The following is a 20,293-nucleotide window of genomic DNA, read 5'->3' as shown; positions in this document are numbered from 1 at the left end:
ACTATTTTTTTGGTATTTTTATGATAGGAAATATGCAATCAAAGACACAAAAATTGGAAAATATAATTAAAGCAACAAAACACTAATGACTTTAGGAGGTGTTAAAATAGTACAAAAATTAGGTATTCACATGGACAATATTAATGAAGTCCGGATGAGAGCACCATATAGTTTCCATTCTAAAAGGTTTCTCAAAATTATTGTTTATCTTATACCTAAGGGATATGAGAATAGGGTTATGGTCTGAGTGAGTTTTTGGAAGATGTGTTATGTTCATATTAGTGTAATTCTCTAACCATTCCACATTTGAGTAGACCCTATCCAGTCTTTTCATTATCAACCCATTTTTTCTTTTCTGATGGTTTGACCAACTGTATTTACTCCCTTTGAAAACCAAGTCAACTAGGTTGCAATGGTTAAATAATTAATTAAAGTATTTGCCCTATTTTGATTGATAGTTCTACCTCCAAATTTATCCCTGTGATCTATAACTTCATTAAAATTCCCCTACCAACCATGGGCCCTTATATCTATTGAAAATATTTCTCAAATTTTCCCATAGAACATTCCTATCCAAAATATTGGTACTAGTATATAAAGCATTAAAAATCTTTGTTTAGGTCTTACCTTGATCATAGCATGGATTTCCTGGCCACTCCTTGTGAGTTCACTGTTACCATAATGTGATTCCACAAGATCACAAGGCCACCCGCTTGACCTATGGCTGGCACTTCCATCATTTCAGTGAAGTCAAAGTCTTCCAAGATAGAGGTGTGGCTTGCCATTTTTGTTTCTAAAAGAGCAACCATGTATGCAAGGTCTATGGGTATCCATAAGCTCCCTAAAATTTCTTCTAAAATTATCATTGTTTGCACCTCTCACGTTCCATATAATGAAATTAGTTGCTTGATTCATCATTTGAGGGTTGGTTTATTGGTTGTTGTTTAGAATGTCCCTCGCTAGAGGTCCATTGGTCCTTCTTAGTGATGGTACTAGGATTACCACGTTCTTCCCCACAGTCGGATCCTGAGGAGGTCTTGTGTCCGGTGAGCACTTGTATAGTGTCACTGGACAACTGAATATACACTTCTTGTCTAGCCTCTCCTTGAATATTAATATTTTTACCTCGTTGAGGCTTGAAAAGGCCACTGCTGGCTCCCATAGGTGAGGTAAGATCTCCTTCTCTTCTTCTTCTTCTTGGTGCTCTTCCTGATTTTCCATATTTGCAACTGGTGGTTGATCCTCCATTGGGGCAGCATTTGAGGGTTGGTTTGTTGGTTGTTGTTTAGAATGTCCCTCGCTAGAAGTCCATGGGTCCTTCTTAGTGATGGTACTAGGATTACCACGTTCTTCCCCACAGTCGGATCCTAAGGAGGCCTTATGTCCAGTGAGCACTTGTATATCACTCTTAAGTTAGTTGATCGAACTTTACACTAACCAGACAATAATAAAATATATTCAAATATACATGTACATACATGGTGAGCAGCAACATATAATACACAATATTTAGACCCACTGAATTCTACTATGTGTATATGGTTAAAAAAAAAAAATTAAACCAATTCCAAACATATTATCACAAGAAGAGAAGTGGATGCATTGTTAATTAAAAATATCCATGAATAATTTGTATAGACTAGTACATCAATAATAATTTCTAAAAATAGTGGAGTAATAAGAACAACAAGTGATTTAAATAAAAGTAAATTGGGAGATTTTGGATAACCTAATAGATCACGTGGTAATTTTTAAAAGTTTGCTGATAGTAAGGATAAATTTAGCCGAATAGTATAACAAAGGTTAAAGGTAAACAACATTGTAAGGTAAAGGGGTATATTTGACCATTTTCCCTACTTTTAATAATTTAGATGATCTGAGAAAATTCACATGCAAGAAAGTAGGAGTTTACAGATATCCTTTACAACGAATCCATCACTTGTTCTTAATCTTGCAAACTCTCAACTCAAAGTATATTAGACTTTGAAAACAATAGTAATTGGACGTCGTCGTATAACTGTCCCTTTTCTTGTCCTGTTAGGAAACCTGATCTGTATACCCTCTTTATATAGTGTGTAATGTTAAATTATATTTAAATTATATCCAGTAATTAAAAATCCCAGCTTTTATTAACTGTCTATTTCCTCATTCTATATTTCAACGGATTAAATCCATTCTATGTATATATACATGTATTTATGTATGAACATTTAACATTGATCTTTTCAAATTCTACTTTAGTGTGTGTGGGGGTGTATCTGTAACTGAATAGTGCATCATTTGATTCTGAAAACCCTAAGTTTGAAGTTTGCTGTCTAAATTGGATATCTTAGTGCTCAAAGATTCGATTTTGATTTTGATTTTGGGGAATTCTTGAAATTACTGGATCTGGGTGTGTGAAAAATTAATATAAATGGCGGATCAAGAAGATGAAGAGTTGAAAATGGCGTTAAGGATGAGTATGCAGAAGGAGTCACCGGAGCCAAAGAGGAGCAAACCGGGAGAGGAGGTCGCCGGTGCCGTTGGGGAAGAAGGGGAGTCGCCGGAGGTGAAAAACCGGCGACTGCAGAGGGAATTAATGGCTGCTGCTGCTGAAAAGCGGATGATAGTGGCGGCCAAGAATGTGGCGGAGCCGCTGGCGGAAAAGAGTGGTGGGTCTGGTAGTGCGGGGGTGGAATGTAAGGATAAAATTGTGAATTTGGTGAAGGGTGCGGATAAAAATGTGAATTTAGTGAAGGGTGAGGAGAAAAATGTGAACTTGGGGGAAGAGCTTTCAGTTGCAGAGGCTAATGAGTTGTTTTCAATGATCTTTGGTTGTGAAGTTACCAGAGATATTCTTGGTCAGTGGACTAATCAGGGCATAAGGTATGGTTATATTAATGCCTTTCTGTTTGTGAGAATTGGAGTTGGGATTATGTGTTTGTGATAATTGAGATGTTGAATTAAGTTTACTTTTGCTTTTTCTTCTTTTATGATCTGATATAATCTCTCAAGGTAATTTGTTCATCTAGCAATTGCATTCAATTACTTGCTATTGGCAATTGGATTTTTACTTCTTCTCCTTGATGACACGTTCTTTCCCGTATATTTAGTGTTGTTATAAATATTCTTGGTTTCCTGTGTAGATAATCGTCTAACAAATAGCTGTTAAGGGCTATTTTATGTTCTTATTTTCTTTTCAAAATTTAAAAAAAAAGGTGGGTAGGCGTGCTTGTATAAAACAAAAACGAAAGAATATCATTGAAAATGAGAAAGATCACAAAAAATCGAATTGGTAGAAATGAGCAGTTCTAGTAAGATGAGTGATATGGTTGATGTTATGTTTGGCAGAGATTTAACGTAAGTGTCAAGGTATTATCCGCTTTGGCTCGCCTCCCTTCAAGCCACCTCAAGCCTTTTCGATCTCACGGTTTTGCCCCCCGGGCTCTAACCAAAAAGATGCCTCAACATTTTGAATCCTGAACTCGCCTTATATTGCCCGTAATTTCCCCCTCCCACTCCGATGTTGGAATTTGCCTAAGGTAAGTTTCACGTGGAGCTTCCTTTTCGAGTTCACCGCCAATAGTCTGCGGGATGTTACAGTCATCTCCCTTTGGGACTTAGCGTCCTCGATGAAAACTTTTCCAGCATTATACTAGGGGAGGTACTGGCTCTGATGCCACCTGTAACGGCCTAGGCCCAAGTGTCAAGGTATTGTTTGCTTTGGCATGATCGCTCTGGACGCTCAAGACCCACGGTTTTGTCCCCTTGGGATTTAACCTAGAGGAAGCCTCAACATTTGAATCCTGAACTCGCCCTTATATGGTTCCCAACTTTTTTGAGGTACTGGCCTTGATATCACTATATGACACCAATGGTGGAAGGCAGGCTGATGAGGGTGGACTAAAGAGAAGGCCTTGATATCACTATGTGACACCAATGGTGGAAGGCTGGCTGATGAGGGTGGACTAAAGAGAAGGACTGATAGGCTTCTAGGCGGACAAGTTTCCGAAGAAGGGTTGCACATCTAAAAGGGAGAAAGAAGAGATCTATATAAGATAGAGCACAAGTTCACATACATCTAAGACTTCTTAATTGGCTAGTTGTAAATAGCCCCAGGGTTCACATGCTTTTGGACTCGACAACAGCGTAGCCCAAAGGATAAATACTGAGGTCTATTGGGCAAAGCGAACAATACGTGCCATGAGTTTGAGCCGACAAGTATGATATCAGAATCATACTCCCATAGTACGATGATGGGGTAAACATCAACATTAAGCTGAGTCCTTAAGGGTGTTGTATTTACGCCCATGACGGAGAGCGGACTGATAAGGGTTGGTCAAATAGAAGAACGGGCTGGCAAATATGACACCTGAGAATCCCACATCGGAAAAAGAAAGAAAAGTAAAATGCTATATGAGATAAAGCACAAGTTTATATAGCATGCGTGCTTTTGTGCTCGATGATGGCGTAGCCAAAGGACAAATATGTGAGGACCAAGGGAACAATTCGTGCCATGGGCTTGAGTTGTGAATTTAAGACACCATTTTAGGATTCCATATCCTAGTACCAGATATGTACTTCTCAATATAAAAGTAAAATAAGTTTGTTCTGGTTTTGAAAACACAAGATTTGTTAAATTGCTAATTTTGCCTTTCTAAATTTATACTTTCCTAATTGAAATGAGATACAAAACGTTTTTGTTCTCTTAAAAAAGACCATTTTGAAGTGTTCAACCACATCAGACCAAACCATAGCCAAATACTCAAGGTTGGTTCTGGTTTCAGGTTTAGGCAGGAACCAACAGATCATGCACACGGCACACCTCTTTTGATATTGGGTATTCAATGTTATGAGGAGATGACCCATTCGTCCTTCAAGTAGTCCATCATCACCGATGCTTATCCAAACCCCATGCACCTCAAAGTAGTGTCCTTTTGGTGTCCATGACCACCATCCAATATAACTAGCTAAGTGATGATAGATTTTATTTATCTTAGAGGCGTTTATGATGTGTTACCTAATGCAAAGTCTGTCGTAGTTTGTCCTTTGTGTCGAGTGTTTGTAGAGGATGGTGTCATTGCCTCTTTCTGAACTTTGTATACATACTCGGGGAAAATTCTAGTACGACTTAGAAGTTTACATAATGTTGTTACTGGTATTGTAGGTTCTCTTAATCTAATTTTTGCTTATTTAGGTTGAACATTGATACACGGACTTCTGATACTTGAAAAAATATTTTATAGGTTTAGTCCTGATCCAGATACATCAATGGGTTTAGTGCAGCATGAAGGTGGGCCTTGTGGTGTGCTAGCAGCAATACAGGTAATACTTTGGTTCTCTCTTGTTTCTTCTTGAATAGGAAAAATACATAAGTTTTCTACCCTAAACTTGTCCCAAAAACTCAGTTACATAAACTTTGCGGGCATCTTTTTACCCTCTTATTCTTGACCAAGGTGTATTAATTATCCCCCTCAGAGGCTGAAAGAGTGTTAGTGGTAAAACACTAAGTTAAAAATGAATTAAATTGCACAAATGTCATTTTTAATAGGATAAAAAATTTAAGTTTTTGTTAATCTTTTCTTTTTATTTTTTATTCTTTTGTTTTTCTTCTGTTTCTCTTTCTCTTCTTCCTTTTCTTCTTCCCTACAATTACACACAAAAGGATCCAACTCTATGAACCAACAAGGCAGCAACAAAAATCGACCTCTATTCTTTTTCTTCGGACAGATTTTTTTTTTTTTTTTTAGGATCTGTTTGAGACTCCCTTTTTAGAAGTATTTCGCAGAAGAGAAGTTGGAGTTAGCACTAAAGAGCTGGTACGCCGTTAAAATAGTGAAAGCTACAAAATTCTGTTGCCAATGCAACAACTATATCCAGCGGCATCGTTGATGCTAAGTTAGAAGGTTTTGACAGAAAGAAGAGGAAGAGAGGGAATGAGAAATAAAAGAAAAATAAGTAAAGTAATAGGATTTGGCTGGAAAAAGTTTCCGCTAAGAGACTGCCAGCAAATGCTTTTTTGGTGAAATGTTCTCACTTATATCCATTTATGAAAATATTAAAATTCAAGATGTTGAAAGGAAATCAATTGGACCTTGATTTGAGATTTGACCATGGATGAATATCACTTTAGAGAGGAGATGTGTTTATTTTGTGTGGTGAAGGTCCCTCTGGTGGTGTATATGTGTGTTTCATGGTGTTCAAATTAATTTAGAGAAATGGAAGAGGGTGAGACGTTGGAGATGAACAGGAAGAAGCATAAGGATTCTCACATGGTGTGGAATGAAGGGGGAAGCTGGGTCACTAATGGTGACATTCAAGTTCAGTAATTTTAATATGTCTATGTAAAAAATCCTATCAATTTTCAGAGAGAAGGGAAGTGAGGGAAATAGAGTTTTCTGAGGTAGATATTAGAATATGGTTTGGTGTTTCATAGCGGAATAGGGATGTTGGTGGGTGTTATGGAAGAGGGAGGAAGGTGATGGAAGATGAAGTGAAAAAAATGCAAAAGGATAAAAGGAGAGAAAAAGAAAATTAGATGGCATCTACATGGCTTTGATGTGGTAGGAGTTTGTGAAACACTGCCCACCACAAAAGTGGTTCTTTATTTTTAGGGAGGTAATGCTTGTTGCTACTGCTTCTTCTTTTTCATCTTTCCTTTGAGTTGAGGATCTACCGAAAGGCAGAAACAGCCTCTCTACCTTCTCAAGGTATGGGTAAGATCTGCCTACACATTACCCTCTTCAAACCTCTCTTGTGGGATTACACTAGGGTTTTTTTTGTTGTTGTTGTATTTTTAGGGAGGTAATAGTTACACTTTGAACAAGAGTAAGGGTAAAAGAACGCCCGCAAAGTTCAAGTGTGTAATTGAGTTATTGGGACAACTTTAGGATGGAACTTATGTCTTTACCCTTAGGAATAAATCAAAGTTTCTTAGATAAAGATGAACTGATTGTCATTTACTCTGGTTTATTTTTCTGCAGTGGACAGATAGGTTTCAACTTTTTTGAATTTTCTTATGTTAATCACTTAATCTTATAGCTATTTTCTGCAGCAGATAGATAGTTTTGGACTTGCTTTGAATTCTTTTATGTTAATCTCACAGCTACTCCTAGTGGTCAAGAATGAAACTTGTCCCTGTTGTACAGTAAATTACTAAATTTAAAGTATTTGGTAGAAGTTAGAAATTGAGATGGTTTTACAGCCACATGTATTGGATACAAATGTCAGTATTAATTAGGGAAAGTTGCAGTGCAAGTATGCATAAATTTCTTGTACATTCATGGGCATCTTCTGTCACTTCCAATAAATAACCAGGTACCATTTTGTTCTGCTGGATGGCGAAGTATTTGGCTTCTTACTCTTTAGTACTTTATTTTGTTCACTCTATGTAATTGCACACCATACTTTCATTTTACTTGATTCTACATTCATCGTACTCCCTGTTCGACTTTAGCATCTTTTGGACTCAATTTAAGTGCACGTAGTGTTCCATCTCTTTTTGACATAGGTTCCATGATTCTGCAGGCTTTTGTTCTGAAATACCTATTGTTTTTCTCGGAGGAATTAAATATTGTTTCACCTAGCTTGTCCACCAATGTTGGTTTGAGAAGATTGGCTGGCAAAGAATCTGCTGGAGCTGATATTTTTTCATCTCTAAGTGAAGAGAAAAAATCAAGGTTGATATTGTGAATCTTGTTGCTATGTGGGCATATTTTATTGGGTTTTAAAGCGGATTACTGAATTTATGTCTCATTGAAACCTTTTTATATATTTTACTGCTACAAGGCTCATATATTCCTGAGATATATTTATTGCATATCACACATGTTTTTTTTTTTGAGAATGGTAACAATATATTCATCAGCACAAAAATATGTGCTGCTAGTCAAATTTACAAAAATATACCAGGGAGTTTAATGTCTTTTTAAAGGACTCTACACACTGTAATATTGACTCTGTTTCAACTACAAAACTTCACATCACACTTGTATTTATATGTGAATACTTCCTTTCATGAGTGAAAAAAAAAAACGTAATCCCCTACCCCAAAGGGACAATTGCTGACTGCAGTTGGTGGCCCTTTTCATTGTCTCCTGATTGTTTGTTGTCCGATTGAATTATCTCTTCGTGAAGTAACTGGAGTACTTTTATGTAAATGCTCCTGGGAAAATTTTGATATTTTTAAACAAATCCTGAGAAACTCTTTTCTTTTCCTTTTTATTGATCGGGGACAGAGCATTGGTCAGAGGCATGGGTGAGATATTGTTTATGTGCGGAAGCAATAGAAGGGTTGTGATAGCATCTTTGAGAATGCTTGATGGTAATCTTGAGGCGTCTGAGGGGCGTTCGAGTGATGAGGTAAGCCACTAGATGTCTGCTAGGAATTAGTTTTCCATGTACTTGTTTTAAAAAAATGAATTTGTTTTCCATGTTGCTCCTTTTTGTCTTCCTCCTGTCCAATTTCATTGTTTGGGGAAACAAGCAATTTTTATTTGAGTACGCATATTTCATACTTCTAAAATATATCTAATTAAAAGAAAATAGTGATATATAATACAATTTTTATCTTATTTCTAAATATGTAACTATTATATAAAAAAGTAGAGGAATCAATGTTGAATTCCTCACTGAAAAATAAGTTTTTTTTTACCCTTGTACTCAAAATGTTTTCTTCTTTTTGGCACGGGGAATGCATTCCGAATCTGTTTTACATGTCCTTTTTTGTTTTCTTTTTCCTTTTTTTTTGGATAAGAGATTTTCACTTGTACCTTATGGATGTAATGCTTAATCAAGAACATGTGCATGTGAAGGTGCTTGCATTTAATAAATCTCTCTATATTGGTGAATGACTAATGTTTGATTTTAATAGGTTACTGTGTTTTGTTATACAGGTCATTTCTAAAGCACTTGAAGGTCTCTCACTTGAATCCGGGGCTAACTTGCAAAAGGTTTTAATCATTAACACATATACATCATCAGTAGATGCCCTTCAAAGACTTGAAGCACTGCTCCCAGTATTCCGAAGTCGTATGGGAGCAATGCTGTTCCTAATATCAGCTCTGCTTTCTCGTGGAATGGTAACTTCTTTTTTATTTTTTCACTTGTGTGTGTGTGTGCGTGAGGGTAGGGATTTCAGCTCCCCATTTTTGCTACAACATAGAAGAAGAGTAGGCTGTTTCGTTAGGACCGGTCCTAGTTCTGTGTGTAAGCATTGCTGAACAAGATGAGAGTAGGACATTTACAAAACTAAAAGTGAACAGTGGATTCATGGAAACAATTTTAATCTTCTCCAAAATGATTAAGAGAAATGATCATTGACAATAGCATATATCTTGTAGTGTATTAGTCCTTTTAACGGATATGTCTCTCTCTCTCTGTACAGGACTCTGTTCAAGCTGATAGGGATGATCCTTCTCAACCTTTGGTTACAGCACCTTTTGGACATGCTTCACAGGTATCCAGAGATTAATAAAAGGCTAAGTTTTGGTGAATATATTGTATGAACTTCTCTTTTGTGTCAATTATGGACTTAAGTACTGGTTAGACTATGTTATATTTTATCTTTCCTGGAACAGGAAATTGTGAACCTCTTGCTTTCTGGGGAAGCAGTTGCCAATGTGTTCGATGGGAGGATGGATTTGGGTGGTGGCATGTTTGTGAAGGGTATCTCCACAATGGTGGAAGTTGGGTTTCTTACTCTGCTAGAGTCCCTAAACTTTTGCAAGGTTGGCCTGCATTTGAAATGCCCGAAATGGCCAATATGGGTTGTTGGCAGTGAATCTCATTACACTGTCTTATTTGCTCTTGATACGAAAGTTCAGGAGGAGAATGAACTTGAAAGCAGGGAAACAAACATCCGTAGAGCTTTTGATGCACAAGATCAAAGTGGAGGTGGTGGATTCATTAGCGTGGAAGGTTTTCATCAAGTCCTTAGGGAGACTAATGTCAGTCTTCCCACCGATAAGCTTCAAAACCTCTGCAGCAGTGGATATATTGTATGGAGCGAATTCTGGCAGGTTCTATTAGACTTGGACAAGAGTTTGGGAGGACTAAAAGATCCTAGTGGATTAATGGGGAAAAAGGTCTTTGATCTTTACCACTTCAATGGGATTGCAAAATCAGTTATGAATGGAAACCAGGTTTCATCTTTAAATGATTTTCCGGTACAAAGGCCTAGACTCACTAAGTTGAGGGTTTCAGTTCCCCCAAGGTGGACGCCGGAGGAGTTCATGTCTTCAGGCCCCGGTACAAGTGATCCTACTGCAGGTAAGGATTCTGTTACTGAAGTTTCAAAACCGGAACCTTCTCAGCATGCTCCTTTGGTTGACTGCATCCGGACACGCTGGTCCCGAGCCACATGTACTTGGGAAGGTGATGCACCAAGCATAGTTTGATTGGTATTATTGTTGATATAGTCTGAAACAGCCACCTTGTTTTCTGGGGATTATGACGTAGAGCAGGAGTCAATTGAAGTGTGATGCGACGCTCACAGCTTTCTGGGCAGGAAGATTTTTGTCATTGCAGTTTTCCATCAATGAACACAATGCAATACCATTTACAACTGTGTGCTATTGTAACTTTAAGATTCTAGTTTGATTTGGAGAAGTCCAATTCTGAGTATAAGAGAGGCAGTACTGTCGTTTCGAACTTGGGGCATTAATTTATTCTCCTTGTGCTGTTGATTAGGTATTCCCCCCTTTTTTCTCCGAAAGGGATATCAATAAGCATTGGTCATTAATTGTTGTTGTAACTGTAAAAAGCCTCTCATCTTTGCGGTTGATTAGGGAATATCTTATTCAGAGAAGTGTTTGTCTCAAATACATGGTTCTATTATATTTGTTAATGGTTGGAATTCTTTAAACCTCCATTCTCATGATTCTGGTCGATAAGAGATCACTGAATACTAGTACTACTTATATTTTCTCTATATATGTGGGTTGGCAAGTGGCAACAAAGCTAAACAACTTCCTACTATTTCCTTCCAATCCCAAAAAAGACTTTTGCTTCTAAACCTTTTTCGCTTGATCGTTACTTTGTGTTCTTGTTAATACTGCACGCTATTCTCCATCTGTAATCAAACAAAATAAACAGTCTCGTCTCATGCGAAATCTATCAAACCATACTACACAATAAATGAAACTCGCTAAAAGTAATCAAGTGATAAAGGGAGAGTGTTACTCTCTTAATAATATAGGGAAATAAGGCCAAACTTGAGGGACGATAGATGTAAAATTAGTTTCTGCAAGTTCTAAATATCAGGTTAATGATGCAATGTATAAATCAGTAGTAGTAGCTAGTTGCTGTAGAACTTTTTGCTCTTGCAAATATCAATTCAGTGAAGTTGTCATTGATTCTTGCAAATATCAACTAAGTGCAGTTGTCAATTGATTCTATGAAAGATGGACAATCTTTTGCTTCCCACTTCCCTTCACCCCTTCCCCCACCCACGCCCAAAAAGTAAAATAAAAAGAAATTAAGGAAAAGAAAAAATGTTGAACTTTCCATGAAACGAAATTCCGCTTTGCATGTGAGATTGTCCCAAATGAACATTGCAAATGTTACAGTAGCAGTGAAATACAGAGTGGAAGTGCCAAATACTGGTAAGCTTGCTAGCCCAGTTTAATCCAGAACAAAGTAATGTGGAACCTAAATTGTGCATAAAAGGAAATATAGAGCTCAAAAAAGAAAATTAGTTAGATAAGAACCAAAATTCCCCAGAATAAATAGCATGATGTCCACAGTCCATGCGGAGAGTCAAAGACCATGTGGAGACGCAAACTGAGGTCTAACAAAGACCAAAGATATTTAATGACAAGCCAGAATTTGGAAAGTTTTACAAGATACCATCTAAGAACAAAAAATGCCATGCCGAATGCTGGAATGCTGCTCCGTTAAATGGTATGCTCTGCTCTGAGTAATCCGGAACGAATAGCTATTTCACAGAATTTTTGCAAGAATCACCCTCAGCTGAAGACTGTCTTGGAGACATATAGCTATATTCAGACCCATAGGCTTCCAAAGGCTTCTTCAAGTGCCCTTTTCCTGCTTATCTCTAGACTCCACCCTCCAGCCCTAGCAGCCTTCTCAGCTCTTAGTTTCATCGTTTCTTCATCTTCATACTCTAACCCTGGAATTGATCCAACTGGAAGAGGCTGTGTTGGCCGTGGCTGAGCTATACCTCCGGCAACTGCAGGGGCATAGTGCCCTTGTGGACCAGTACTAGACCCTGCCTGAGGGCCTTGGCCCAAAGCCTGTAGAAATGAAGAAAAACTCAGTTAAAAATAAATTGAGATGATCTATATGATCACTTTTTGAGAAGTGATAGGTCAATATGACAGAAAACGTAGAGTCAGCGACTATTAGTAACCTCACTCGCTCACTTTTCCTTTGATCACATACATTTTTGTGTAGGAACCATCACTATCCTTTTGTCCCATTCTACTATTAGTAACCTCACTTGCTCCACTTTTGAAAAAGCAAAAAAAAGATAATCCTTTGTCAGTCACTATAATAGACTCTTCAGGTCAAGATGGCATGTAGTTGGTAGTGGAGAAATCATTGAAGAAGAGGATATCAAGCTAGTAACTGCTCTGCCTTGACTAAATTAACTCTAAATATGACCATCAATAATTTATATATTGTGCACATAAAAAAGCAGAGAACATCTTTAGCAGAATGCTACAAGTATGGTAAGTAGCTCAGTGTAGATTGTGCACATAAAAAGAAGAGATGGACGACTTTAACAGGATGCGACAAGTTTGATAGGTATCTCATTTAAGACCCATTTTTCATATTTGAAAAAAGATTTGCAAGAGCTCATGAAATAGTATTTTATGCGGACTGGTGAAAAAAAGGTGGTGGAAAAGAAATACCTTTCTATTTTGGTTTTATGAGAGACATTAAATTGCCGAGGTGCATTAAATTGCTTGTCCAAGCCACTCTCAAAGTAACGTGAAAGTGGAAACTTTCAAGCGCGAATAAGCATATTAGTTTCAGACTTCCAGTCATTGCTAATAGCACAGTTAAAATAAACGAGTGAACAAACCAACAATCTCTAACAACTTCTTTAAACACTACATGCAAAGTAATTTCTAAACTTTCTTTAGCTTATCCCCTCAATAGTATCTCAAGGAAGATGAAGGACCCTGAATTTACCGTATTTATCTGACTTAATTTAAACCAGTCAGGTAGAAAGAATTTAGAAGTGAGAAATATTACAGGAATTAATAAGGGCCTGAAGTCCAACGATATACTATTTTTATGCCATACATGGCATCATCCATATTAGCAAGAGAAGACCATACTGTACTCAAAATTTGTTCAAACCATGCAAATCAATACCATAGAAATTCCTGTTTAACTATATGCAAGATGTTCTTGATTTAATTGGTAAGATTTCTGTAAGTACTACCACTTTAAATCTCTTTCTCATCATAAACTTTCTCAAGTCTCAAAAGGATAACTGCCGAACTAGTAGTTGCAAATTTGCATAGTAACAATTAATTACTTCTTTCAAGCTTAATTATCTTCTTAATTTTGTCCAAATGACATTTAACAGCAAATTTTAGTTGGAGGTACTATTAAAGAAAATGAAGCATAAGAAGCCTAGCTTGTGTATTCCAGGACAGACAAACATTGCAAGAATATAGGATTTTTTTGAAAGAGGATAGCATTCAGCATAAGAAGCCTGGATTATGTGTTGCAGGACAGCGAAAAACATTGCAAGCATTCAGGAATTGAAAACCTCGGAAAGGAAAGAGCACAGTGGTGGCTTGACCGATGAGCACGAGACCCCCAGTGGGAAGAGATCAAAGTAGCCTAGGTTGAGTGTACAACAACAACAAAATCCAGTGTACTCCCACAAGTGGGTTCTGGGGAGGGTGATGTGTACGCAGACCTTACCCCTACCTTGGTTGAGTGTACCTAATACAGGAAATAAGCTGAAAGAGAAATCCGAAAAAGGAGGAGATAACAATACCAAGTTTTCCCACTGCATGGGAAAATGTCACCAAAGATGTAATTTTCTTACAAATCATTGTCAGGCTTTCTCGAAGGGTAATAAAGACCAGGGAAGATTCTCTGTACCAACTTGTCAGGAAAAAGTATTCTAGGGTATCTAGACACTATACGATGTGTTTGGTGGGGGGGGGGGGGGGGGGAGGCATAGACAATATTAAGAATCAGCCTTGATAAAAAGGAGCTTAAAACCTTAAAAAGAGGTCGAGTAGAACTGTTCAGATGACAAGGCACCTGGTCAAATGGTTTCATCCTCGCCCTCAGCAGTCTTATTTTTATTTTTTCTGGTCTTTTTTTAAAATAAGGTAACTTGCCTTCAGCATAGCTAGGATGTGGGGAAAAATGATGTGATGGAATGCATGGACCAATTCTACAGGATGTGATCGGTTTCAAGGAAGCTTTAGTTCGTCGCTTTTTTGGGATAAGTTCATCCCTCATAGTATAAAAATGAAGAGGGTAGGTGCAGTAGAAAAAAAGGATTTCTGGCCTATAAGCTGGTAAGAGTGTAAAAAATCATGGAAAGGTACTGTCAATTGAGTTGAAAGTGCTAATAAAACACCTTAAATCAATTGAAGGAGGGAGAGAGTTTAGACGCCGGTTATCAAATGAAACTGTAGATTCGAGGTTGCGATGCAGAAAACTGAAATATACCGCAGATTAGATAATTAAATTCACGATGAGCCCTCTGTGATGATTAATGAAGCTCTTAAGGATGTTTTTGGGAGCTGTAGAGGCATCCAACAAGAGACTCACTGTTGCTCTTCTTATTTGTTAGAAAGCTGAACTGTAAAATTTGAATGGAAAGGGGAAGGGAATCATGAAGCATAACAAAAAAATTTATTAATGAGAGAGAGAGAGAACGAGAATCTTAAATAGAGTACCCTAATGAGCTAGTTAGTACGGAGAGGAATAACTCCAATTACAAAGAGATTAGCTAATCACAAGGAAAAACAAAAGACAAGACCAAACGGACTACTTATAGCCAATCGAAAACAAAATTTGCACTTTAAAACAAAAGGGAGATTGTTAAAATGGGGGAAGTTGTGGAAGAAACGGCCAGAAATGCATCATGGATTGTAACCATCAGAAAAGGTGAAGTAGTGGAAGACATGACCATCACGGGCTGCAACCGAATGCAGCATGGGTGGTAACTATCTGAGAATACAATAACCACCACTTAATGGGTTGTAACCATGAGATAGTTGAACAATATCCTCCATGTAAGGCTTATAATATTGAACAAAAACAGCCAACTTTTCTCTTCATGTCTCCGTGCTAACAGAATGCACCCTATCATATGCCTTTCATAAGCCTGTGCAGCAGTTAAGTGGATTTTAGGTGAGCAGGAGGAATTAAAACATCTCCATTTCATGCGTCTGACTTGCAGAAGATACATTGTTTTTTTGTGACCCACAGATAGCACAACAATGACCTAAGGATGCTAGTGCGGCTTGAGGTTATATCCAGTCTCCACATCAATGAGGATACGGAAAAAATTCCAGTAAGGGAAGTACCTAAACTTCGTAAGCTAGTGTCAACAGTTTGACCAATCTCCCCACAACATACTTGGGCTTGCCTCTAGGAGGTAAGTTCAAGATGTTAAACCTTGAAAACCCATCAAACAGAAAATTGAAAGGAGATTCGAAGGCCAAAAAACCAAAACATAATTATTGATGACCAAGAAATCCTTATGGGGACAAACCTTAGGACCAACCGCAGCCTTTGAAACTCGGGATAGTGGGCACGCCCCTCCAAAAAACAATATTTATCGAAGGTAAAAAAACATTGACGAAGTCGGTAGCTCTCAAGTATTCCTACGCATTTCATGTCATTATTCAATACTCCCTTGCTAGTGAGAATGAGAAAGGCAAACTAATGGAGAGATGGAGAAAGGACAAAACCATCCATTAGGGCGGGATAGGCTACTTCCTAATTGAGGCACGAGGATTGGGCATTACCAGATCAAACTTATGGAGATTTGCATGCAAAGACCAGGCCCTACTGAGGAAGGTGATCCTGGCAAAGTATGAATGGCAGCTATACCTTGAGGAGGTTGCTATCTGATATGGGACAAGCATGTAGAGGGGAATTATGAGGGACATGAAAGAAATATCTAGGTTCATTTATTTCATGGTAGGTAACGGTAACCACATTTGCTTTTGATTGGATGCATGATTTGATGATTTAGCACAAAAATCAGAGTTCTCCGCCTTATTTTTTTATCATGATGAAGGAAGCTATGATAGCTGACATGTTCGGGAGGAAAGAAGGTCAAGAGTTGCTACTCACTGCTGTCAAACCCAGCTCCCACCTCTGTGGCCATGGAAAACCATTACAAAGTGAAACGTTTCACTTGGCTGAGTTATATGGAATGGTGCAACCTCAAAATTCATTTTGGTGAAAGCATCTTCTAATTAGTGGAAAGTGAGGTTCATGTAGATGTCGGTATGGAAGACTAAGCCACCTAAGAAAGTAGGTTTCTAAATATGGTGGATCACTTGGCAGGATTATTTGACGAGATGAAAACACAGTGCACTCAGCATTGTTTATGCAAAATGAAGGGAGAGGAAGTATATCACCTACTACTACATTGCAGTTTTATAACAGAGCTAGCGGGCTTAGTTATTTCATGTTTAACATATTGGACTAGCTGGAATATTGGCAGAACGCAATATGGGAACTAGGAAGATTGTTGTTCGGAAAGTAAGACTTGTGGAACACTGCTCCTCTTCACAATTGTTTGTCTGATGGGGAGTAAAGACTAAACAAACTTGAAGGTGTTGAAAACCCCTATTGGAGAGTCAAGATCTCTATACTTAAGGTATATAAAGGATTTCTCGTATTGCATAAAACTACAAATAGTTGGTTGAATTAGTATAGCTTTGCTATAAATTCATAAATTGCAATGCAACACCAATTTGGTGTGACATTAATGAGATATTCAATTGTATAAATAACAAAAAGAAGAAAGAAAGAAAATGAAGCCTGTCTTATGCATGGGAAGGTTGGAAGCTCAGTCATTGGGTTCATGGCGTTTCGCTTATGCACCGTGGCCTAGATGTCTGCCATTTGCATTCTTGTGACACACATAGCCTGGCTATAGTTTATACACAAGCATATGACACAGACACATGCACCAGGCATTAACCAAGGTCACAGGAAGAAAGGCGCATATAGCAAAAGAAACTCAAGGGAAGATAGTTAGTTGTGATTTGAGTCAGATATATATGCTTCTCTATTGATTAGAAGGGATAGGGGATTCAATTAATTCTATCAACTACACTGTATAACTTTGTATTGTCTGGATTTTAACTCATATCTTTTCAGTTTATATTAAGGCTGATAATTATCTCTGTACTGTATAAGGTCATGGCGTCATGCATCTTTACCCCTGGTCCAGTTACAGAAAATGGGAAAGAAAGATGAGTACGTAGGTTATTCCAAATACTTTTGTTAAATGGTAGATAGGATCCATATTCCAATTAATTCTTATTTTCCGTAAAAAGAGTGAAATTGGGAAGGAAGAGAAGTTAGAGAAAGCTGTCCTACACTATCACTGACTCCGCAAGGGAGCAACAGTAAGCTTATTCGTCAACATGAAAGTTAAAATTGGAAAATGCGGAAGCCGGAAGCTTGAGATGTTTATGCCTCTTGCTGAACATTAAGAAGTTTCCAAAATATTTGACCACGGTTTACCAGAATCAGAAAATAAACATAAATCTTAAGAGTGTGAATATTAGATCAACTCACTGCATCACCATCAGGCTGTGTAGGCTGTCCCTTGCTGGCTGCCAAGGCTGCTGCATATTCTTCAGCCTAGTTCACCACAGAGCACTATATGATTAGAGAGAGAGCAGTTCACAAAATACTAGTGCTTCGCATGCAGCAGTTACTAAAAACTATATCCTATCTATGACAACAGAGTATCATAAGGACGAACCTTACGTGCTTGAGCAATCATGATTTGCTCTGCATTTTCTCTCTGGTACTGTGCAATCTTTGCCTCAATAGCGGGAACATCTATTCCTTCAATTAAATTGAATACTGCAAATGACAACATTCCATTAAGCAAAATGTTAGGATTTTCAACTTCAGCAAATCAGTAAATGAAACTTACTCATATCCTCCACTTCCTCTAAATAATCATTGTACTCGCGCAATGACGGGAAATCCTCTTCTCTTTTATTAAAGCTGCAAAACTACATGTTAGAATTAAAAGAGGTATCTAGAAAAGAAAAAGGAAGGAAAGAATGCACCAAGAAGAGAATTTCATGATAGTATAACACCAAGGGATTGTTTGGTTCACATACTAGTTATGCATGGATCATAGTGCACACATGTGAGAAGCCCGCTTGACATGGTCTGGACATGTCTTGCGTCGACCTCCAAATGCACTAGTTTGTAGGTGCGAAACTATGGCGAGTGAAGGTGCTAAAAGTACAAGAGGAAGGCCTAGAATAACATGGAAAGAAGTTGTCTTGAAATACTTACAATCTCTTGGCATGCACACAGACCTAGCGAAAATAGGGCACAATGGAAGAAAGCAATAATTAGATGAGACTATGTTTTAGTCATGTTAGTACATTTACTTTAGGTTTTATGTTTTCTAAGATCTTTTAGTCATATATGAGATCTATATGCCAATAAAAATATAGAGAACTTCTAATACTAATTATTAGTTTTAATTGTATAGTATACTAATTATTGCAAGATGAGCTTAAATGAAGCGGTATGCTCAGGATTCATATAGCCAACCCAACTTGCTTGCAATTGAGGCGATAGTTGTTGTACTAGTCATGCTTTGTAACAATAAGTCCAAGGGAGTACTAATATTTAAAATGAAGATTTACCTTTTAATGGTGCAATTTACCAATACATCCCCTAAGCATGTCCTACTTGATTTTCACTCAAAATCATCCCCTTCCATTATTTACAAATATAAATATATTTCTCCAGAAACCAACTATTTACTCACCACAAAATCAAAGAAAAGCCTCCAGCTTTGCAAAGTTTCTCAATAACATATTTATCAAAATAAACTGTTGCAACACAGAGAAAAAAGAAGTCCAACATAAAAAAAGAGATAAAACAGACAGATGATTAAGTGAGGAGTTAGGGTTTGTTTGAGATTACATGCTGGCAATGCGTTTTCTGATGGCCATTTCTTTGCCGAAGGCATTATTAGTTCCTGACACCACCACCATTCTTGGACTTCCAGCCCCTGAATTACAACTTTGTCCTCCTCGAGTCCTCTACATCTAAAGGGAGAGAGACAAGGAAAGAGATCACCGGCGGTAATGGAAGTCCAGCGAGAAGAGATCGGCGGTAATGAAGGTCCGGCGGTAAGTTGAGACTTCGCTCTATTTAATGGAGAAAGAAATATAACGCAAGTTTTATTTTGGCGAAATAGATAAAGCGCCTTTTAAGTGTCCCAATGACCATTTGAACCCATAACTAACACCCTTTTCATTTAAACATTTCAACTAACCAAAAATTGAACTCAATAAACACTCGACCTAGTCAGCTCCCGTCGCGTGTAACACACCTCCGGATTCGCGCGTGTATAAGTCATCCTATCGATAATAAACGGATTTTTTGTGAAATTCCAAAAAAAAAGCTTAATGAACTCCCTAATTTAAATTCTCAAACCCAACCCTAAAAATTTATTTCACTTTTCAGACTCCTCTCCGGCCGCGTCTATCTTCTTCCTCCCTTTGAAGAAAATTTCTTTTCTTCTCCCTCCCTACTTCTGCTATTTCAATGGAACCCGTTTTTAATTGCAAATGTGGCCAAATTGCTCCTTTAAAACTTTCGTGGTCACCATTTAATCTGGGTAGAATATTCTATGACTGTAGATTTGAAAAAGTTACCGGTGGTGGATGCAATTTTTTTCGTTGATACAATGTTGAATTGTCCGGACACTATACTAAAGTCATATGAATTATTAAAGAGGGTAAAAAATCATGAAGAAGAAAAGTCGAAGATGATGAAGAAACGGAGGATATTGGTGTGGTTGCTTATAATTGTAACTGTGGGTTGGTTTTTGAGGGAATATTCTATTATTTAGGCGTATGGTATATGTATATGGGCATGTAACCCTATTTGTTTTACTGCAATGTTGTTTTTGATTTATGGCCAATATTGCCTATTCAATGTAGTTGAAATTTATAATGTGTATGATGAAGTTTTCAATGATCAAATGTGTTTCAGTTTCTGCAAAAAATTATACTGCTGAAGCAAAGGTAGACTAATCCAAAAAACTGGGCTAACAAAAGTAGGTTCATATTACATCTCA

General features: G+C 37.6%; 2 protein-coding genes across 3 annotated transcripts; one reads left to right on the top strand and one right to left on the bottom strand.

Annotated features, from left to right (window-relative positions):
* The first annotated feature begins 2,100 nt into the window (after positions 1–2,100).
* On the top strand, positions 2,101–10,849 carry LOC104086129 (uncharacterized). Its single transcript, XM_009590315.4, has 7 exons — positions 2,101–2,865; positions 5,226–5,304; positions 7,507–7,658; positions 8,217–8,340; positions 8,874–9,059; positions 9,365–9,436; positions 9,558–10,849. Exons 1-7 carry the CDS (start codon positions 2,414–2,416, stop codon positions 10,374–10,376), a joined length of 1,884 nt encoding a protein of 627 aa, XP_009588610.1. The 5' UTR covers positions 2,101–2,413; the 3' UTR covers positions 10,377–10,849.
* Positions 10,850–11,652: 803 nt separating this feature from the next.
* On the bottom strand, positions 11,653–19,415 carry LOC104086130 (uncharacterized). Of its 2 annotated transcripts, XM_033653380.2 has the most exons (6): positions 19,132–19,387; positions 18,974–19,037; positions 18,116–18,189; positions 17,939–18,042; positions 17,749–17,814; positions 11,653–12,233 (listed from the first exon to the last, which is right to left on the bottom strand). In XM_033653380.2, the coding sequence occupies exons 1-6, from the start codon at positions 19,175–19,177 to the stop codon at positions 11,982–11,984; spliced, it is 606 nt and encodes a 201-aa protein (XP_033509271.1). In that variant the 5' UTR covers positions 19,178–19,387; the 3' UTR covers positions 11,653–11,981. The 2 variants fall into 2 exon arrangements, with proteins under 2 accessions (XP_033509271.1, XP_009588611.1); XM_009590316.4 differs by lacking the exon at positions 18,974–19,037 and having other exon boundaries at positions 19,132–19,415.
* Between the last annotated feature and the right edge of the window lie 878 nt (positions 19,416–20,293).

Source organism: Nicotiana tomentosiformis, chromosome 4 (genome assembly GCF_000390325.3).
Source record: "Nicotiana tomentosiformis chromosome 4, ASM39032v3, whole genome shotgun sequence".
Lineage (NCBI taxonomy): Eukaryota > Viridiplantae > Streptophyta > Magnoliopsida > Solanales > Solanaceae > Nicotiana > Nicotiana tomentosiformis.
Note: the sequence above shows the minus strand (reverse complement) of the source record. Positions and strands in the feature narration are given on the sequence as shown.